Source organism: Sitodiplosis mosellana, unplaced genomic scaffold (assembly GCF_009176505.1).
Source record: "Sitodiplosis mosellana isolate CC-2019 unplaced genomic scaffold, AAFC_SMos_1.0 Smas_scaffold_5759, whole genome shotgun sequence".
Lineage (NCBI taxonomy): Eukaryota > Metazoa > Arthropoda > Insecta > Diptera > Cecidomyiidae > Sitodiplosis > Sitodiplosis mosellana.
The window spans coordinates 76,919-95,315 of record NW_022601001.1 but is presented as its reverse complement, the minus strand read 5'-3'; the positions used below and the strand labels follow the sequence as shown (position 1 = coordinate 95,315).

General features: G+C 33.9%; 2 protein-coding genes across 2 annotated transcripts in view; one reads left to right on the top strand and one right to left on the bottom strand.

Annotated features, from left to right (window-relative positions):
• The window catches only part of LOC129572943 (uncharacterized), a 9,850-nt gene extending 2,724 nt beyond the window's left edge, over positions 1-7,126 (top strand). Inside the window, exons 2-7 of the mRNA XM_055453061.1 lie at positions 5,233-5,433; positions 5,515-5,710; positions 5,780-6,052; positions 6,133-6,220; positions 6,391-6,657; positions 6,774-7,126. Of these exons, the coding sequence (XP_055309036.1) occupies positions 5,233-5,433; positions 5,515-5,710; positions 5,780-6,052; positions 6,133-6,220; positions 6,391-6,657; positions 6,774-6,827 (1,079 nt within the window). The 3' untranslated portion in view covers positions 6,828-7,126. The remainder of the gene's footprint in view (positions 1-5,232; positions 5,434-5,514; positions 5,711-5,779; positions 6,053-6,132; positions 6,221-6,390; positions 6,658-6,773) is intronic.
• Positions 7,127-9,318: 2,192 nt separating this feature from the next.
• LOC129572932 (uncharacterized) lies at positions 9,319-12,615 on the bottom strand. The gene is made up of 7 exons (XM_055453051.1): positions 12,385-12,615; positions 11,506-11,642; positions 11,357-11,386; positions 11,049-11,211; positions 10,320-10,745; positions 9,813-10,212; positions 9,319-9,568 (listed from the first exon to the last, which is right to left on the bottom strand). Exons 1-7 carry the CDS (start codon positions 12,443-12,445, stop codon positions 9,463-9,465), a joined length of 1,323 nt encoding a protein of 440 aa, XP_055309026.1. The 5' UTR covers positions 12,446-12,615; the 3' UTR covers positions 9,319-9,462.
• Between the last annotated feature and the right edge of the window lie 5,782 nt (positions 12,616-18,397).

Genomic DNA, 18,397 nt, shown 5'->3' with positions numbered 1-18,397 from the left:
TACCTACTTTTTTGTGAAGTGCTGTAAAATGAATTTATGAAGGGTTTTAACTTCAATTCAACTTTATTATAGTATCAGAAATACAATGAAATTTGTGTTTTCGCGCAAAAAAGAGATCGAGAAAACTAATGGCGTGTAAATATTAATATTAAACAATTTGTTCAATGGATGGGACACCTAAAGGACAGCGATGTACACTCAGCAGCAATGAATGTGTGTGAGTGGATAACAACGTGTTGCTTGGTGAATGCAACAAAATATCAGATAAGAATATCTGATATTTTTATTCAAGCTGATAGAAATATGCGTCAGCATGCTGAAGTGTACCTATGGATGTTTGATCATTCGATCAATAGAATTAAGTGTCCCTTTTGTCACTTCAAGTGTACCTATGAAATTTGGTCGTTTTATGCGTCACATCAAGTGTACTTGTTCAATTTCGAAGCATTTTGTTTCATTTACCAACGATTGAGTTGTTATCATTGGGAGTGTTTCCCTTCGTTTTCTCTAAGGTTGGGTGGTAAGTGATTTAAATGCTGTTTATATAAAAAGTCGTGAAATTTCTCTCGATAAATACTGCACGCAATCCGAATAATTGATTCAAAATCATCGGCACTCATTACAACGTATACTAATAGGTATGAGCTCACGTCTGTAAGACAAAGCGTGTGAAAAATGTTCGGGTTGCGTGTAAGAGAGTTTCGAGTAATTATCGATTAATTCAAATTCCTCAAATGGAAAGAATGACACTCAGCAAGCAACTCTAGTACGCAATAGCTCGATAAACACTTACTATGTATATCAAATCGACCTATTCAGTCGATAATTACCACTTCATTATTATGCATTAGATGCATTTTTTTACATTCAGCCATAAATAAGGTGGTTTTTATTTGTTAATTATCATAATAAGGCGCAAACATTTCATGTAATAGACCAGAATTAGTGGCTAATTTTAAATCGGAATTGTGAGAAACTTACCTACCATACATATGGTTAATGCGTAGAATGCATCGCACACCCAAAGTAGTGGAAAATTACTTGGCTCACATTAAATATTCCAGAAAAAAACGCTTTGTCGTTCATTCATCCAACGCATAAAAAAACGATTTCATTTTTTGTAGCAAAGGACGTTGACTGTCTCTTTTGTTCAACGTTTTTTCCATTTCTCGTTTTGTTTCCTCATTTTTGTGTCTTTTTAGCACTACATGAAATGTGGAGCTACTAATCTGCTGTTTTTTTCTTAATACTTTTTGAGTGATGAAACAAATTATAGTGAATTTGAATTTTATCTCATATTTTTTATTTAATTTAAAACAGGCGCACTAACGACAAATAAGTGCATAATATCTCAAAGCGCCAATCAAATTTTTATTATCAAATGTTGTTTAAAAATTACATTAATTTTTCGTATAATATTTTCTGAATCTTGGAGAGAATTGAAGTGATTTTAGATTCTATGCTCATATTATTATTTATTTAATTTAAACCAAAGGCAGTGTATTTTAAAATAGAAATAAAATCAAGATCTTGTAATTCATTTTGCAAATAAATATATTACTTCAAAGTTACTGAAATGCATTTCATGTAGTGCGCCAAAAAGTAGTTTGTTGTGAAACAACAAAATAGATTAAGAGACTAAAAACTCAAGAACGCAGAGCGAAGCTCTGCGGTCTTATTTATAATTGAAATGCGTTTAAAATCGATGCAGTCACAGTCAACAAATCAGTATGAATTGGATCGGGTCTTTGAGTGGTTTGCAACTGCATTAATTAGAATAATTACTTCAATGATTGAAACTTTTCTTTTAAAATTTGATATAAAATTGTTGGACTTATTTGTGATAGTTAAAGGCTATTTTTACATCCCCTCACTGTGCGTCTTCGACACCCATTCGGATAAAAATTAATAAAAAGCAATTTTTCGAAGCCACAGTGAGCAGGTGGATTGGTGTGTATTAATTGTTGTCCAAAAAGTCGATTCCGTTATTCATTAGCTCGAACCGAGTCATTCAACAAGTCATAATTAAAATTCTATGTGAGAAAAATAGAAGATAATTAAATTTCATTTTAATAATTCCGACTACTGATTTTCACAAATGTTTTATTCAAAGAAAATGTAACAAATCGAAAATCAAATGTTTCATCAATTTAGATGTGATGATGAATGTTCAGCCGGCGCCTATATTTCTAATTTATGATCTCTCGATGGGAAAATTAATATCTAGAGCATTCAGAGAAAGAATTGTATACACAAGATGAGTAGAAAATAGAAAATAAAAAAATGTGAGAATTTGTTATATCAATCACAACGTATGTATATTGATGCGTGCAAAAATTTGACTAAAGTTGGACAATCGTTTTTTAACCTAAAATCGATTCGAATCGAAATCAAGATGAATATTTGGACCTTTATAGACAATCGTTCATTCGAAAAACAGAATGTATTGTTAGACAGTGAATACAATCGGTTGCTACAGTGTGCCACTTCAAATGCATTCGGGGCTGGTTGCTAGGGCATCAAATCGGGTAGTGTCTCACTATATTCACTGCTTGTATAATATACAATGTATATGTATTTCAAAATGAATCGCATGAGAAATGTGAGAATAAATAATGGCAACAATTGTTTAGACATTTCACGAGTGATTTGTGTCATTTGGTTTCAATTAATTAGATTTGATCGGTCACTGCGGAATAAATATGAAAAGTTCAACATCCCTAACTTAGGGACCGGACCCTAAGATAATTTACTCAAATTACTCTACAATTTTTTAATCGACAATGATTCAAATATTTTATTTGCTTAATTCGGTCATCCGAATACTACGAGCAAATACTCGATTCAAAAATTGTAGAGTCAATAAGTAGCTCTCTCGTTGAGAATTTGAGCAAATTATAATAATGACTTTGCGGCACCAGTTCATGTGCTGAAAACTGAACAAAAATCACTTTCTGATCCCTAAGATAAACTTTTTCGCACACGTTGCACAAGTTTTATGTTCTAAAACTAATAACAGGACAAACAAATGAGATTCGGCTAAAAATAGAGGAAAAAGATGACAAATTAAATTTATTCAATTACTGTCACCTTCTCCATTTTCTTCTTCTTCGGAAACAGTAATTTCTTCTAGGCACTTCTTCAAAGGCACATGATCGCAATCATTATTAATAAACATTTGGAAGCGAAGTGCGGATGTACAAGTACACTCCTAGGGAAAAATGCTTTTGTTCTGTTTAAATAGACTTTTTGTGGTGCGTTAAACTAAAACAACTTCGCCTCAGACCGGCCACTTCAATAATATAGTATTAACAAAATTGATCGATCCGAGTAAATTGCATAAAAAGTATCTTCACCGTGTACGAATGCATATATAATGGGAAATTATGTACTTTTTCATGCAATTTTTACACTTCATGTATTTTGTGAATCATTGGTTAAATTCAGAAAAAGATTACTTCCTTGGACCATTATCTAAATTTATCAGTATAGAAAATTGGTTACCACTCACATTTTTTGGGATAGTTACAATACTTTCACGTACAAAATCGACTTGAAGTGGCTTCACTTATGATATGAATCGGTAAGACTAATCTTGACCTGCCAAATTGAGTGAAAATAGGATTGGAGTTGTTGTTGTAAAGTCCATATAAAAACAACTCTATGTTTTACATTTATTTTCACTTAATTTGACGGGTCAAGATTATTCTTACCGATTCATATATGTCTAGGGGCTTTTTACTCTTTTTCATATATGCGATTTGTACGGATAAACGCGCATAGATTGTGTGCCACAGTGAAGTGTGTCGAATTTTGCACATAGTCACGAATATTACGCATAGAAGCGAATACGCGTGCACATAATGACGCCATGATGCGATTTAAGACGTATCAACACAATGTCAACATTCTGTTGTATCGTTAAGGTTCGTTCAAACAATATTTGACATCAACAATTTCTGTCTTTAATATTTATCAAATCTCTTGCTAATGAGATTGTTCTTATTTGATGAAAATTGAATTTAAATATAACACAAAATTAAAATATAACACAAAATTAAAATATAATAGCAAAGAATAAGAATGAAAACGAAAATCAAATAGTTATAGTATACAAATACTGAAGTAAAACCGCCGATAGTTTTGTAGATATAAAAATCATTGAAAAAATAAGTGCGACGATTCATAATAATTGGAAATAGCATCTGGATTATAATTAAAAAAAAATCCATATGTACAAATGATTGAAGTTAACAAAAATGATCAGCAAAAAATGTGAGCCGAAATAAGTACAAATCAAACACTTGCAGTCAAGTATTTCTTGAATTTTTACATAAAAAAAGTCGTTGCAATTTTGAATTCAAAATAGTCGATATTGTGGCGTGTGACCAATCAGAGAAGGAAACATTTTAGTAGGATTCATGCGAAATTATTCGCAGTATGAATGGTCTATGTGCAGTATTCGGACATCGAATGTGTGCACTTCTAACGAATAGGCACCGCATAATACGCATAGTACGAAGAAATCGGCACATACTATGAGTTGAAGCGCATATTCTTCGCATAAAACGAATTTTTTCCGAGTTAAATGCCCCTAGATATATGTAGTCTTGGGCAATTTTATTTTTCCACACACTGTTGGTATGGGAGAATTTTCTCATGGTCATTTTCTTTCCGAACAGTTGATTTGCCATATATTCACTATAGTCGATATCAAGTAATTCAAAAAGTCCTAATTAAAATTCCTAATTTATTCTCTCTGCGTACTCTTTTATTGAAATTTCGGTTCAATGTCGGAACTTTCGACTGCTGAGTTACGGGAATGGTAATAATTGATGGGAAATATTACAAATACAAAAATTAAATGATTGAGCATTGAAATGGTTTGTCTGATAAATACTTGATCATTTCACGTATCAATTATTGATTTAATGCATCCCTTTCCGATTAATTTGTTTTGCTCCATGAAATGACTATAAAAGGGCATCGTTCATTTTCGGTTGAATCAGTTGGAGACGGACTTTCAAGCATTTTTCAGGGAAAAGAAAATTAAATTGAGAAAATTTGAAACATTTTTCTAACGAAAAAAAAAATCTTAGATTTTAAGTAAATTGTGAATAAGAATGATGATTTTGGAGTTCGTGCAGCGTCACTTGGAATTCTTGGGCCTTTTGCATCAGCGGACGAGTGTATCGAAATATGCATTGCTAATTCATCTTCGTAATTGTCTAGTGTTCGTATCGCTTGGAATTTTTACCATTCCAACATTTTGCTTCTTCTTATTCGAAGCCGTCACATTCGCCGATTATGTCAATTCATTCTTCTTCACGTCATGCGGACTTTTGGGCATTTCATTCAATGCAACCCTTTTGTGGGAAAAAAGCAACGTCAATCAACTTATCGTTGATTTAGAGGACACATTCAAACAACGACGTAATTTTGTTTTGTCTAGACTCTGTTTTTTTTGCTTATATTTTTCAATTGATTAATTTTTTTACTTCAATCTTTGCGTAGGTCAACAAAATCCAACGCTAGCAAAAGTCTATGATGACGCCAAGCAAGTGCTTGAATCGCGGACGAAACTGATCCACACAATAATGTTGCGCGCTTCAGTTCCAGTCATTGTGCTTCAGTTTATATTGTGGTCGTTCATTCAGTACATTCGATCGGATTACTCCAATGACTCGTTCCACTTGATTTATCCTTATGTGTGAGTTAGGATTTTTAGCGGTTGAATTAAACCCCATTTTTGACTAGGAAATTTTCAATTTTTTTAAAGTGTCCCATTCAACTGGAGATCACCATTTGGATACATGGCAATTGTTCCATTTCAACTCATCGGCATCCTTAGCTGTTCTGAAGTTTGTGTCATTGTGCTTTGTCTTTTTACCGGTCTGTGCTTAGTGATGACGACTTTTGTTTCGGACATTGAAGCCAACTTGGACATTATGAATGAATACCTTCTCAAGGCCAACGAATTGAATTCGACGCAACAAATTGAACTGAACAATCGTCTTTATACAATCATCAAATTTCACTCGGATGCGAAAGAGTAAATTCAAACAATTGTGAAACCCGAAATTATCTTCATTGGAAAACGTTCAATGTTTTTTTGTTTTCTCTTTAAAATAGATCAGCGATGATGTTTAGTAAAACCTTCCGAAAAGCTATTGCTTGCTATTTCACTTATGCAACGATTAGCATTTCAAGTTTACTTTTGGTGAGTGAAAATTTTTGAAGCAAAAAAGGTGGAAATGGAACAAACTCAATTCTTTTTTTTTCTAAAAGAAATTTTTTGTTGAAAACCAAAAAAAAAACTTCTTTTGACCTTTTGGTATTGGCCCCAAAAATTCATTCACATTCAGAGTTCCTAAACTTTTTCCATTACAGTGCATTAATGAACTGCGATCAGTAGCTGCAATTCAACCGGCCGCTTGTTTGAATGTGGTATTAATGTGGCTTTTTATATATTGTTATTTTGGCGATGAGGTGACAAGTCGATTCAATGGCATTGAAATGAAAAACTACCTCTGCAATTGGTACTTGTTACCATTACCTCTACAGAAGTGTTTACCAATTATTATATTATCAACTCATAAATCAATCTTTCTGCGTGGTTTCGGAAGCACCTCATGCACTCGTGAGTCATTCACAAAGGTAATTTCGACTTTGCTCAGCAAATGTATAACTTGTCATTCAAATCCATATATTTTTCATGATTTTTTAGTCCCCTACAGTCAAATATTATTTTACATTTTTTTCTTCAATTTTAGGTTGTAAACGTTGGATTTTCGTATTTCACAATGCTACGCAGATTAAGCAGCTAAAGACATTCCGGAATGTTAAGTTAACATTATGTTAACTGGTGCCGTTTTTTCAATGAATGGTTAAATTTTAAGGGCAAGATCTAGGCCAAGACTTGAAATATTGTGCACAAATATTAACTACTCGTTAGCCGTCTATTATTTTAACTGGAATTCTGCACGTACTGTGATTGGAAATTCAATCGATTTTAGTTAAGTTTGAAGAAATTCAATCAAGTTGGCCAGTTTAGTCATCCACACGTATCAACTGTGAGTGTCTAGTGTTTGAAATTCTAAGCATAGTATACTCATTCCCATTAATATCTGTGATGTCAAACTCATTTGAAATATTTCGGGACGCACTCCTGCCTGAGAATATAGAGACGGTTTGAATATTGAAAATCACAGATGTCGCTAAGCTATGAAAAAAAAAACATTGAGCAATGTTTTTGGATTCAAAAAAAATTTCTTCTTCGATCAAATTCTAGGCACAACTTGACAGTAATTCCGCGGTGATTATGAGTTTAATATGCATGAACATCTTGAAGAAGCAACGCGATCAAGTAGGTCTGTTCGTGCCAAAGCCTCCACTTTTTCTCTCATAGTCAATGACTTTTTCGCCTAAAGCAGTTTCAGAGACTTTTTATCCCAAATTGATAGAATCCAAACACGCCCGGAAATCGTGCACTGAATATTTCGACGTCAACTACCGCATATCTTCCGACATAGTGCGTTTTTGGAATGAACATTTTGGAATAAAAAGTAGGCCTTTTTGAGCCAGAGCGCTCCACTTTTCCTTCCAAATTCAATGACTTTTCCACATGATGTAGCGGGATCTGTAATGAAAATTCATTTGTTTGGCTCCATTGATACATAACCACCAAGGGTATGTTTCGTCTTGTTTGCTTTGACATTTCTTCGTAACAGATATTAATGGAAATGACTATACATTCAAAATGTCCCAAAATAGTTAACTGTTGCAATCACAAGTAACAATCATGAATTTTATACAGTAAAATGATTAACTAACTAAAATCTAGTAGACATAGTCTCAAAATAATTTGCACATCCGCGTGGAAATATTTTCACTGACTAACGGACTGCTTAAATCGATGGAAAGTGATTGAATTCATAGATAGTTGAAAAGAAAAATTGGAATTTGGTAAAAAAGTAGTCGGTTTTTAGTTATTGAACGAAAAAAATTTGGACATTTAGACTGAACATTCGCTCCGCTCTGCGTTTTCTTGAATTTTTAGTTACTTAATCTATTTTGTTGTTTCACAATAAACTATTTTTTGGCCCACTACATGAAATGTATTTCATCAAAGTAACTTTGAAGTAATATATTTATTTGCAAAATGAATTACAAGATCTTGATTTTATTTCTATTTTGAAATACACTGCCTTTGGCTTAAATTAAATAAATAATTATTTATTATATATTATAATATGAGCATAGAATCTAAAATCACTTTAATTCTGTTCAAGACACAGAAAATATTATACGAAAAATTAATGTAATTTTTAAACAACATTTGATAATAAAAATGTGATTGGCGCTTTGAGATATTATGCACTTATTTGTCGTTAGTGCGCCTGTTTTAAATTAAATAAAAAATATGAGCATAAAATTCAAATTCACCATAATTTGTTTCATCACTCAAAAAGTATTAAGAAAAAAAAGCAGATTAGTAGCTCTACATTTCATGTAGTGCTAAAAAGCTAGGGGAATATCACGCAAAAAATTCTATTGAATTTCTATTTATTTTTGCATTTTCTAAAAATTAATTTCAATTATATTACATTATGCGAGATATCTGAGATTTTTTTCATTCTGGTTGATTTTTGCAGATATTTTAAGGCTAGAAGTGGGTTTTGGCGGATCCTCAGGATCGTTCAGAACTGCTCCCGATTCTGGAAGTGGGTTTTGGTGGATCTTCAGGATGGACCAGACTTGGTTTGACAATGCCCTGGCCCATCCTGAGGATCCACTCCCAGAACCGGGAGCAGTACTAAACGATCCTGAGGATCCACCAAAACCCACTTCCAGAATTTTTGAAGCGGTAATGACGTCAGCACATGGTGAATATGAGTGAATAATACAGATTTTGCGAAATATTTGAAATAGCTTAGATTTCATTAGATTTTAATGAAATAAATGAGATAGAAATAAGTTTTGCGAATAAAAATTGCGTGATATTCCCCTAGCTAAAAAGCACAGGGAAAGGATCTTCAATCCCTATGATAATATTACTATATTATATCTTTGACAACTGTCTTGGCACACATTCGATGCATCATTAACACAGCATCACCAATGAATACTAAATTTTACAATCGATTGGCACCTGAACATTTTAATTTTAATTTTCACCACAGTTTTCAAATACCAATTCGTGAAAATAACAAATGTACTGATATAATCCCCCAGTCCAATGCTAATTATAATACACATATCAACGTTCATAATAATTATGCTCAATTGACCATGCAGTTCAATAACAAAATACTTCAATTTAGGTTAATTCGATTTATTCTATTTTGAAAACAATAAAAAAATTGACAGTATGTTTTTGGTTATGAGCAGGTACAATCTATTTGAATCATTCATACGGTAACTCTTGGACTTCAACTCCCTTATATTCCATGGTAACGTCGTTCAAAGACGATCTTTATTTGGTATGAACTTTGTTTCTGACCCTTTGTTTGGATTTTGGCCAATGAGTGTGGTTTCAGCATCCGAACGAATGGACTTCCTTTTTATGCTGCGAGAAAAAATGTTCAGTTACAAGTTTGCAATAATCAACGGATTAATATTATTTATACCATCAATTTCTTCTTTTCAATTTTCATCTTTTTTTTTCATTTTCTTTCACATTCTCATTTAATGTTCTTTTCTCTATGAATCAAAAGTTTCGATTCGTAACGTTCCGTTCATGCTTATTTCTTCAATATTGCTTTGAAAGCAAAACTTCTTTTTAAAAAAATGTGTTCTCATCTTAAATTTACCTTCTCTTCTTGCGAAGACATCGCACCAAACAGAATGTAACTGCTGCTATGATGCACAGTGTAAACACAACGGCACCAACGACGGTGGCCACCAAAATTACTGGCTGTGTAATGTTTACAACGAACAGTTTTCGTTCGATTGAAACGGGATTGCGGACAACGACTAGCACGGTGAATGATTTAACATTCAAAACACCTTGTGGAAATTTGAGATTTTCTTGACACTCGTCGATTGTGACCCAATCATCGCAAGACTCATTCCCATTTAGAATGTAGGGACCGTCAATTTGTCGCAAGCAATATTCGAATTTGGGTGAACCAGAGCAGTAAATGTTCAAATGATAGTCATCACCGTCGTTTATCCATGTTGATCCATTAACGACTAAATTTGAAATTGCGTCTGCAATCGAAAGAATCGATATTTCATTAAAAAAAATTGATTTTACTTCATTAATCAAAACATTTCAAATTAAACGAAAAAAAACCGTTTTTCAATGTTCCAATTACCGTAAACCGTGATGTTCGTGGCAAAATAACCGTAAACTTTGTTGGGATCGGCCGCGACTTTTGATTTATTATGACAAACAAATGGCAAATCGGCTTTGTGTTGCGTTCGCCAATTTGCAATCAATTTGGATGTGAGCGTTGGAACGGATTTGGTTGGGAGTGGCTCAAAGGATGCCTCGATCAATGCTTCGATACGGTGCGTTTTATTTGGTTCGGTGAATATTTCCTGGGTGTTAAATTCCTTTGTGTCGCGAACATAATGACAGTCAACAAACCAATGCACTACAGTGCTGGTGGCATTTTGGATACTCTCTAAATCCTCACGACGAATTTCAAGCTTTTGATCGAGCAACGTTTTCGTGGCAATATTCGTTGATTTGACTTGCTTTTCGCCTTGGCTCAATTTGAGCTCGCCATTTAGCATAGCTGGAATTGAAGTTTAACACGTTAATTTCAACCTTTAAAGGTTTTAACACCTTCAATTTTGAACCATTTCAACTTGAATTCATTCAAATTCTGCATTGTTTCTAATTTTTTCTCAGAAAATCCAAATGTCTCGAATGACAATTTTAAATATTTCAATTAAAATCGTTAAAATTGACACGTGGAAAGGTTTGCACTTGAAAAGAAATGTCAACTTGAAATGTATTCAAACTTGAAACGTGCTCAATATGAAATTTCCATAAAACTGCATTCATCACGTGTGTATGTGCAACGCCAATTACGTACTTGTGACATTGATTTCCAAAACAGCGCTGGCCATTGGGTACCAAAATAATAGAAACGAAGAGCCCACACTCACTTCCAATTTATAGGTTTTGTTGAGATGTTTATTGGAATGCTGCGGAAACTGGTACGTCCACACGGCATGTGGCACTGTCGTTTTGAATTCCTATCCGTAAGGACACAATATAAAAAATGCATCAAAATCAACATAGTTCGTCATTCACACTGAAATGTGTTGTGTTTACTTCGATCGCGAAGGTTGAGCGTGTGTGTAAGTGTATGGAAAACACATTGAACATTACGACACTTACTTGTTTTTCATGGTCATCGATTAGCCATTCCTAATTAGAAGATTAAAAATTATATGTGTAAATTTGGAATTTGTTTTGAATTGGAAAAGCAAGAACAGAATCGCCAATATTTTGAAATCAAAATTGAACAAAAAAATTTCCAATCGAACCCATTTCAACGATGTATCGCCCACATTCGCTACCGTTCCGTTCAATTCAAGTAAATCGGCTGTAAATGTAACCACAGAACCTTTGATCGCTGGTGCGTTCGATTCCACTCGTAACAAATAAGCTCGTGAGTATGCGACTGTCAGTTCCATCGGAATTTCATAGGCAAACAATCGAGAGAATAAATAAATTGAACACATTAAATAGAGAAACATCAACTAGTTTATATGGCATTTAAATGGATGTTTAAATTGATGGGAAAAAACGCGACTGGATGACGTTCCAGCTGAGTGAACACAAATAATTCACATAGCAATAAAAATTCGGCACTTCGGCATTTTCACTCAATGATTCCGCTTAAAGTGATCTCATTTTTCTTATTTTTACGTCCATTGTTTTTGTGTTTTTTTTTTTTTTTTTCGTTTTTTCCCTCATTCCCCGTTAATTTTTGTTATTTTTTTTCTTCAATTTTTGACATCTTTTTCTTCGAAGTTCTTCGATATTTCTTCATTTTTGCTCAATTTTTTACCATTTTCCTCCTTTTTTTCTCCATTTTTTCTCAATTTTCTTCCATCCTTTTCAATTTTCTTTCGTTTTTCATGCATTCAACGGTTTTTATTGACAAATTCAATAGATTTTTCTCTCTTTAAAAAAGGTAAATACTTCCTATGGAGTCATGAAATCGAACTAAAACCGATTCTCAAAGAAAAATTCGTGATTTTTTCACGCTTCGTTTGGTTGTTGAAATTTTTCACAAAATTTTGTTCTGCTAATCATGACAAAACCAGACGATTAATCTCATCATTCATATTCCTCTTAAAACATACAAAAATCGGTTTCTCTCTATGTTTCCATAGCAAAACCTCAAACCAAACACTCACACTGAATATTAACAACTAAAATTAACAGAATCGTCGTCCAAACCATCTTGAAACTAAACATTTTAACGATAAAAAAATACAAAAAAACGAGTTGTTGTTATGAGTAATTCTCCGTTCCTTTCTTAAAACCGAAAGGAAGTACTCGAAAACGGTGTTTACGGCACTTGAAACTGAATGGCAAATGCGAGAAAAAAAAATTTAAATTGCTCGCGAATAATTCATTCTGATCGGTTGAATGTTTGCGCAAAAACTGACTGGTCGATTATGTGGTAAGTGAAGCGACAGCATCGAATTGATTGAGCTCGCACGTTTGCGTTCGTGCGCGCGCGCGCCACCACTCGCGCACATTCGCAAACTAGTTTCACTTGATCGATCGATCCGATCAACACAGTGACGGATCACACTGGAAAGATATGCTGAAATATTTACTCTCTCTCTCTCTCTCTCTCTCTCTCTCTCTCTCTCTCTCTCTCTCTCTCTCTCTCTCTCTCTCTCTCTCTCTCTCTCTCTCTTTGTTTCGTCACACAAACAAAACGATTAGATATCGCTTTTATTATTATTAAATTAATTACTAAAGTAAACTGATCGGTCGATGTTCATGCATGGTGCATTGAGCGAAATCCATCGATAGATATGTGTGTTCGGTTGTTTAATCTGTTAGAACTTGAAAATCGGCTCCACTGGCAGCAATGATGCATTCATCGAAAACGTACGACACTGGCAAGGCAGTCAACACTCCCAATACCCAATGATCATTTTGTCATTTGTGAATGCGCGTCGAAACACACCTAATTACCATTATTCATTTAGAGTACACACAGCAAAACGAAGAACAATTGCGACAACACCATAATAATAATGATAATTTTTGCTATTCTCGCGCGCTACCGAAAGACAATTGTGTCGTATTTTGTTTAGAAATGGTCGACCCGTTCAAATTATACCACAATGCGGTAAAGTTGAAAACCTTAGAAATGCGCGTGTACACACATTTCACAATACAAATAAGTGGCAAGAAGGTCAATGCAACTGCTATTACAACGGCAGTGTAGATATATCAGCGAAGCGAGATACCATGCATCGTACACATTGGCCACAATGCAGCTATCGCTCGCTCCCTCGCTCACTCATACGTTCACTCGCTTATACGTTCGTTCGTTCGCTCGCTCGCCCAAATCAATCAAACTGAAACCTCGTAAATATAACGTAAGTCAACGACGATGCAAGAAAAAAAGCACCAACAATTTAAAACGTCATTATTTTTTGTGCTTTGCTTCGCTTTGTACGCACTCAGCAGCACACCAACCGATCATTAACATGTAACATCGCGAAAGTTAGCACAACCGCGTTGATGATCATATCCATATTTGTTTTTTTCCTTCACTTGGTCGCATGCGCGAGCAGTTAAACATTGATTTATATGGGTTTTGATTTCAACCGGGTAAATTAATTGCTGAAACATGTGTGACTATTAACCGATGACTTCGATTCTGATCTTATCAAGTGCATCGCTTTTACTTTCAATGCAATTGTGTGCACAGGGTTTCATTGAGCAAGTTTCTTCTTTGAGCTCAGACAAAGTGTGCTCAACGTAATTTTGAACCGAAAAAAATGTGCGCACAACGCCATAATTTCTAATCTAGTTCTAGCGAGCGAGAGTGAAAAAAAATATCATCTATTTTGGATTGAAATATGTGTTTCGCGTGAAATGAAGCTCAATGCGATTCTGATGATTGAAAAAGTGTGTATAATTTTCTTTTCAACAAAAACAAATCATTACCATAATGTGATTTAAATTCAACGTTTTTTTTCTTCTTGTTCGGCCGTTTTTTATTATTTTCATTCTGTTCCGAATTGACGCGTTTTCTTTGGAAAAATTTAATAAATCGCAATAAATTGTACAGCCAGTTATCAGCTTTTGTATGCCACAAATGTAATTATTCAGACGCATTTTTATTATTTGCAGGCGAAAAAAACAACAACACCAGAACATATCATTATGAATTTCATTAGAAATGATGAAAAAAGTTATTTTAATTTGACATTTTCATAGAAATTAAACGAATCAAGTTAAACTATTTTGGGCACGCGTTGCGAAAACGCAACGCTTCAGATTTCCCCCACCTGGGGCCATTCAGACACAAAATTTTCGAGGATTTCCAAAAGAGAAAATTTAGTTTATCTTAAAATCTAATCGATCTGTCTTTGCGTTTTGGCTCATTTTTATATCTAGGGTGTCGACTAGAGGCCGCCAGGCCCATCTGTTCGAAAATTCGGAAAATCGGCAGAAAAACGTAAAAAAAACAAGGGAGGAAAATTTGATTTTTTTTTTCAAAGTAGAGGAGAGGTTGAAATCAACTTTTCATATTTATGCCAAAACTAGCTTCTGTGCTAATTTTCAGGTCATTCTAGCCAGCAGAAAAATGGAGGGCCAAAATGGGTTAATTGCTCTAGACCGCAAAGTGACTGGCTATTGAATATATCTGTGTAATCTAACGTAATCCAACATTCCGTAAATAGTTTAGATAAAGCGAAACATGTATGTAGGCTTGATTTCCAGTCGATTTCCATTGGATTTAAATTCTGATTTTTATTGCAATTCTTCGCTTTTAATCACAATCACACCATAAATATCATTTTCTTACTTTTACAATCGACTTGTCGATGTATTGGTTTTTCTTCTCAACCACAAAAGCATTTTGTGTCAACATGTTTTGACGCTAATGAAACAAATCGAAACGACGTACAATTTACTGCTTGGTAATTATTTTAATTTGCTGATTGTTCAGCACCTGTTTTCAATGCGATCAATTGCAATGAATGAACGAAACCAGTTCTTCAATTGATTGATTACACTTTCAAAAGTCTTCTTCAATTATTATGTGCTATATTTATCTTTGCTTGGGCCATAATACCAGTTATATAACCAGTCATCATTTTTTTTCACACTATGTACGGCTCACACACTCTGCGCTGTGCTAATTGCATCGTATTTATTTACACGTTGTATCTTGAGGTGGGTATTTATAGGTAGGAACTGTATATAAATATTCATGTGTTCATCATGAATGAAGAATAATGCGAAATAAAGTGTTTTTTTAGATATACATATGTTTGGAAAACTGTTTTTATTTTTCCATTTTGATTGAATGTAGGGTGATGAATCACATTTTTATTCAATGTCAACTTCATTGAATTATTTAAAATTTTGACAAACATTTTTCGATCATTGTAGTTGGAGTAGTTTTGAATATTTTGATTTTTTTTCAGGTCTGTCGCTAAATTTTCGGATTTATTTGCCAGACTTTCCGTGCAATTTGGTGAAGAGATAGCGCATAAAAGAAGCAATTTTTTCGCATGAATCCAAGGTGGTTGCAATGACTTTGTCCGAATCGCATGAGCTGACGACAGTGGATAAGTCGACGTTGGAATCACCGCGACCATGTTCGTTTATCATATTTTGAACGCTTGTTGTATTGAGCTACTGATCTGAAATCTATTCAAATGAAATAATTTGTTAGAATATTAAATTTTATAGAAAAATCATAAAAATTAATCTGATAAAAATGGCTCAAATCTACCATTGGAGCAGTTAAACAGCAAATGAAACTCTTTGAGAGTTAGTTTTAGTTGCGGTGATTCCAACGTCGACTTATCCACTGTCGTCAGCTCATGCGATTCGGACAAACTCATTGCAACCACCTTGGATTCATGCGAAAAGATCGTTTCTTTTATGCGCTGTCTCTTCACCGAATCGCACGGAAAGTCTGGCAAACCTGATTTGGAATGAATCCGCGGATTTCAGCGACAGACTTCTATGGGATCATTCAAAATAATCAAAAAAATTTCAACTACAGCATTAGTAAATGATACACAAAATATGTAAATGTTCCGAATATTTCAATAAAACTGAAAATAATCCTTCATAAAAGTCAAACATTTGTGTGAATTTCTCTTTTTTATTTCAATTGAAATCAATTCATTTAAATGATTGCAAACAAATCTCACGACTTTTTTTCATCATATCTCAGCTTGTACCTTAGTTGAATCTAGACACATATATACACAAAAATAATATAATACACCAAATATTCAATTCAATGAGAGAAAAAAAAATCCAATTTCATATCCCGGTTGAAATATTAGTAAAATGGTAAATGTTGACAGAAGAAATTGCAAGGTTGTGATAAGCTACCATTAAATTCATGGAGAATAGAAAACAACACACTGACATGAAAATCAGAATAAAAACATGACCATTTTAAACCTCAATAGTATTGCAACCTTATTAACAACATTTCTCATTGAGTGAGTCATTGTGAGTAATGGGAAATTGGCAGAAAAAACTCGACTATTTTTATTTGCTCAAGAGATAAAGTGTCGAAACATTTCTTCCTTCCTTAGCTCATTTCTTTCTGATGTTTTTTCTATTCATTTTTAGGTAAGAGTGTCTACTACCACTCATGTTATTAAAACTGAGAATTTTTAGCGATATCAGCATATTTTTTCTAATCTATGGATAGCTGTAAAATACAGTATCGAGGCCGAAAAATTCCATTATTTCCACTTTTTCTTTGAAAAACCTTCGCCAAATCCGCTTATCGGTGAAATAAATCAAACACATGACCATCAGAAAGAGAGCTAATTTCAACCTCTCACTAGAAAAAACGAAAATAATAACAAACGGAGAAATTCGTTTTTGTTATTGATTTTCGTTCGATTTGTGCAAAAAAAACACAGCCTTCAAAATAATATTTTCTACCTACAATTTGTTTGTTTTAGAATTTTTGGTGAAAATGTGGTTTTCTGTATTTATGACCATTGTGCAGCATGGATGCATATATTGTGAGCACAGAAAATTGTTTGGTTTTTTGTAGCATATTTGTTCGTACATAACACCTATGTACAACACACACACCATTGTATCTATCGCATGTCCAGCGAGACAACAAATGTGGCTGCATATGTGGTGCATCAACACTGTTCGCAGGTACATGTGGTTTTTCCCCAGATTTGCAATTCATATATTTTTTTCATGCAGAGGTTGGTTGCAGATAAATTTATTTATATAAATTTCAAATATCAAATAAATTTATCCGATATTTTTCATACGTTGTGTTGTTCGTAATCTCCATAATTAATGTATTGGCAATGTAAAACTAAATGGCGAACATTTTCGTCTCTGCACATTTTTATGGACTATATATACTATGCAGTGACACAGTGGCAGAATTGTTGACAAATAACGGTAAATGAACAAAACGAAAATCTCATTCCAGCGATAAATAGCTGGCAAATGCGTTAGAACAACACGACGCATGAAAAATATCGGATAAATTTATTTGATTTTTGAAATTTATATAAATAAATTTATGTGCAACCAACCTCTATTTTTATGTAAACAAAGGCGTTCGAATGTACGAACAAAATATGTAGCAACAGAATGATAATCCTCAGAGATAAGGGTCGAGGGTCGGCAAAAATGTACGACAGCATGGTGATGATGGATTCTAGTCAATACATAGCACATATTAACATTATGCTTCGCTGCGCCTAGAATCGACATCATATTGAGCATTTACAGGCCTTTTGCCATTGATATCTTTCTTATCTGCTCTGAAGAGAACGCACGTAAATAGCCGGAAAAAATATATTTAAACCATGGCAAACGAATGAAATGAGACAGTCGCAAATTTTTCCTCAACGAAATAAGACCACAAAGTGACCGACAAAGTGTTTGTAATTACTGTCAGTCGTACCAAACCATCATAGTTGGTTCGATTGATTCAACCACGAAAGACATTCTAGTTCTTTACTCGTCAGAGTACATTTTGTGCAAAATGAAGTCAACAATATTGGCCGTCATTCTGGTCTGCAGCGGTATTGCTGTTTATGTGAGCCGTTATTACTATGGCACTAGCGATCCTGTGCCTGTGCCTATGACTGAAACGGTGAAATTTCAATCAGTACAAGGAAAATTCAACCAATCCGGCTCAAATGCAACGGAATTGGT